This window comes from Chenopodium quinoa, unplaced genomic scaffold, assembly GCF_001683475.1.
Source record: "Chenopodium quinoa cultivar QQ74 unplaced genomic scaffold, ASM168347v1, whole genome shotgun sequence".
NCBI classification, from domain to species: Eukaryota; Viridiplantae; Streptophyta; class Magnoliopsida; order Caryophyllales; family Amaranthaceae; genus Chenopodium; species Chenopodium quinoa.
The window spans coordinates 4,199,361-4,202,267 of NW_018745523.1; the positions used below are offsets into that span (position 1 = coordinate 4,199,361).

General features: G+C 39.7%; 1 protein-coding gene across 1 annotated transcript; it reads right to left on the bottom strand.

Moving 5' to 3' along the window:
- Positions 1-1,278: 1,278 nt before the first annotated feature.
- LOC110715650 (serine/threonine-protein kinase BRI1-like 2) lies at positions 1,279-2,478 on the bottom strand. The gene is made up of 2 exons (XM_021894235.1): positions 2,253-2,478; positions 1,279-2,156 (listed from the first exon to the last, which is right to left on the bottom strand). Exons 1-2 carry the CDS (start codon positions 2,476-2,478, stop codon positions 1,279-1,281), a joined length of 1,104 nt encoding a protein of 367 aa, XP_021749927.1.
- Between the last annotated feature and the right edge of the window lie 429 nt (positions 2,479-2,907).

Genomic DNA, 2,907 nt, shown 5'->3' on the forward strand with positions numbered 1-2,907 from the left:
ACTATAACTATATATTCATAACTTTTATATATCATGTTCTTTCCTACAAAACGACTGTACGTTGCAACGTACAGGCGCCTGTAGGAACCAGTTATTGTTAAATAAGTGTTGAAGCTTAGAGTTTTGATGATGATGAACACTAAATAGAAAACTTCAACTAATGAGCCTTTTCCCGTGAATATTGACTTTGGAAGTGGAAGATTAGCCTGCCTATGAAGACTCAAGGAGGCTCCAAGTAAAGTTAAAGTAATAGAAGTATCTGAGTTCCCTAACAAGAACATGAAGGTTCCATGTGCATTTTTTATATAAATGGGGGTGTTTAATGGCTGATGCAGCCAGTGCATCTAAGAATTTTCCAACTATTTGACACCACTCTGACTTTTTTATGGTCCATTTTTGCAAAGTTTGATCCCTACAGTGATCACTACTTACTACCCCATACTAGAAACCAAATGTAATCTTAAATATCTACCTTACGATTTCTTAAGCTATAATTATGCTACTAGTGTGGCTGTGGCTGTTTTTTTTTTTTTTTTTTTTTTTGGGGGTGGGTTTATCTCCTACCCCAAAATACAGTCTTCAAACAAACATTATTAGGTTAGATAAGTTTTAATTTATAGAATGAAAATGGTGGGATTACTAGGCAATAAAAGATTTTGTACTCGCGATTATATACTTGCTTGTTACTGTTATACAATTACAAGAAATAGATAAACAAAGATTTAATACAAAAGGCGCCATGAGATTTGTAACCACCAAAGAAGATACCAATCGACAAAATCAAAGCAAGCTTGACGCCACTGAGGGTTGATATAAAGGATTGCAACCGTCGCTATAAAAATAGTTGCACACGACATTCCAAAGCTCCATAAGAAGTCTACCACAAAAGTTCTGTCGTCATCTCCATCTTTGATAAGATCAGTAGTACTAGGCAACAATGCTTGCGTTTGATTGTACAAGTCACTTCCCGGGAACCCAAATAATCCGGGATTACCAAGATAGTTTCTCTCATCAAAGCTACCAAACTGTCCAGTCACGGGTACTTTTCCACTCAAATTATTGTACGACACATTGAAGATCTCCAATGCGTTGAGCTCAACAAGTTAAGAAGGAATCCCGCCACTCAAATTATTGAAGGAAAGGTCTAGGCTTTCGACTTGCTGCAGGTTGGAAAAATGACAGGGGATGGAACCCGATAAGATGTTGTGTGACAGATTCAAGGAATGGATGTGTTGTAATTCACCAAGTTGTGGTGGTATGTCAACACTGAGCTCGTTGCTAGATAAATCCAAACCCGACATAAGAAAGGTATTGGTTCTTTGCTAGAAACTCTACTTCTTCAAGTACATTATACCTTTCAAGATAGTAACCATCATTACCATGATATACATAATAAGCATATTCAAAATCCATTAATGTCTTCATCCCAAAAGATATATTGTTGAAGCATTTGGGTATTTCTCCATAGAGGTTGTTACGCGACAGATCTAATATGTTTATAGACCTCAACTTGCACAATTGTTTGGGGATTGTACCGTGTATATTATTTCCACCCAACAAAAGCACTATAAGGCTCGAAAGCTTACCAATCCACAATGGAATACTACCCGAAATGTGATTGTCCCTCAAATCAAGTGTTTGTAACCTCGAGCAATTTGATAGAGAATCCGGTATCTCTCCTATGAGATTGTTGTGCAATTGCATGTAGAAGAATTGACAAGAGTTGGAGCATGAAGGTATAGTTCCACTGAAGTTATTACGCGAGAGGTCTAAATAATAATGACCTACTGCGCATATTTCCTTTGGAATTTGGCCATTCAATTTATTTTGTGACACAGACAAAGTATCCAAATAAAAGAAGTTGCCTATCCACCAAGGAAGTTGGCCAGTTACATTATTATTGGAAATATCCAAGTAAAATAATCTAAAGCTTTTTCGAAGGGCTTCGTTGATTGTCCCCCCAAAACGATTGTTGTTTAGCTTCATCCATCTCAACCTTGGAAGGTTCATATCCTCGGGTATTATATCCCCTTCTAAATTGTTGTTAGATAACACGAGTTTATCCAAGGACTTACAATCACTAATCAATTTTCTTGGCAATTCCCCGGAGAAGTTATTATTTGACAAATCAATATAGCCTAAATCTTTAATTTGACCTATTGAGTTTGGAATAAGTCCTTCAAAATGATTGCATGACATGTTTAAATGTGTGAGTCGAGGAAACACTAAACCAAAATTTTTAGGTAACTTACCATGGAAATTGTTGTTTGAAACATCCAAATTTTCTAATGATAGATTAGTAAAATGAGGAAATTGAAGGCTCCCTGAAAGAGAGTTGTTTAACAAGTACAAAAGCTTAAGCTTAGAATTGTTAATAAAAAGCCAAGTAGGGAAAACTCCAAATAAGTTATTACTAGAGAGGTCAAGGTTTGTCAAATTGGTTTGGTGTGACAAAAATTCACGAAAAGCACCACCCATTGCTTCGCCGCCTCTCCGACGACGTTCGTCGCGTCTCCGACGACCTTCGCCGCGTCTCCCCCTCCCCGTAAAACATTCCTCTCCTCACGCAAACACTAACTCAGCCCCTAGAAATCCCTCCCTCTCCCCGCAAAACTGCCGTCCAACCCTCCCCCACCCTCGAAACCCTAGCGCGGCTAGGGTTTCGAGGGTGGGGTAGGGTCGGACGGCGGTTTTGCGGGGAGAGGGAGGGATTTCTAGGGGCTAGGTTAGTTTCTAGGGTTTTTGGGGTTGATTCTCAGGGAAGAGAGTGCTGCGTGTGCGCGGCGAATGTGCGGCGGATGGCGGCGAAGGTGCGGCTGGTGGTTTGGTGGACGGATGGTGGCTACAAAAGGTGGAAAGTGAATGAATTAGGTGGTTGTGTGGTGGTTGTGGGGTGGTTGTGTGGTG

Bases quoted from the DNA above. Each gene is read 5' to 3' on its own strand.
- LOC110715650 (XM_021894235.1), bottom strand. From the start codon at position 2,478: ATGGGTGGTGCTTTTCGTGAATTTTTGTCACACCAAACCAATTTGACA. The intron at 2,157-2,252 runs GTAAGTTACCTA...CAAACTCAATAG, and splicing joins TTCAAACAACAATTTCCATG to GTCAAATTAAAGATTTAGGC.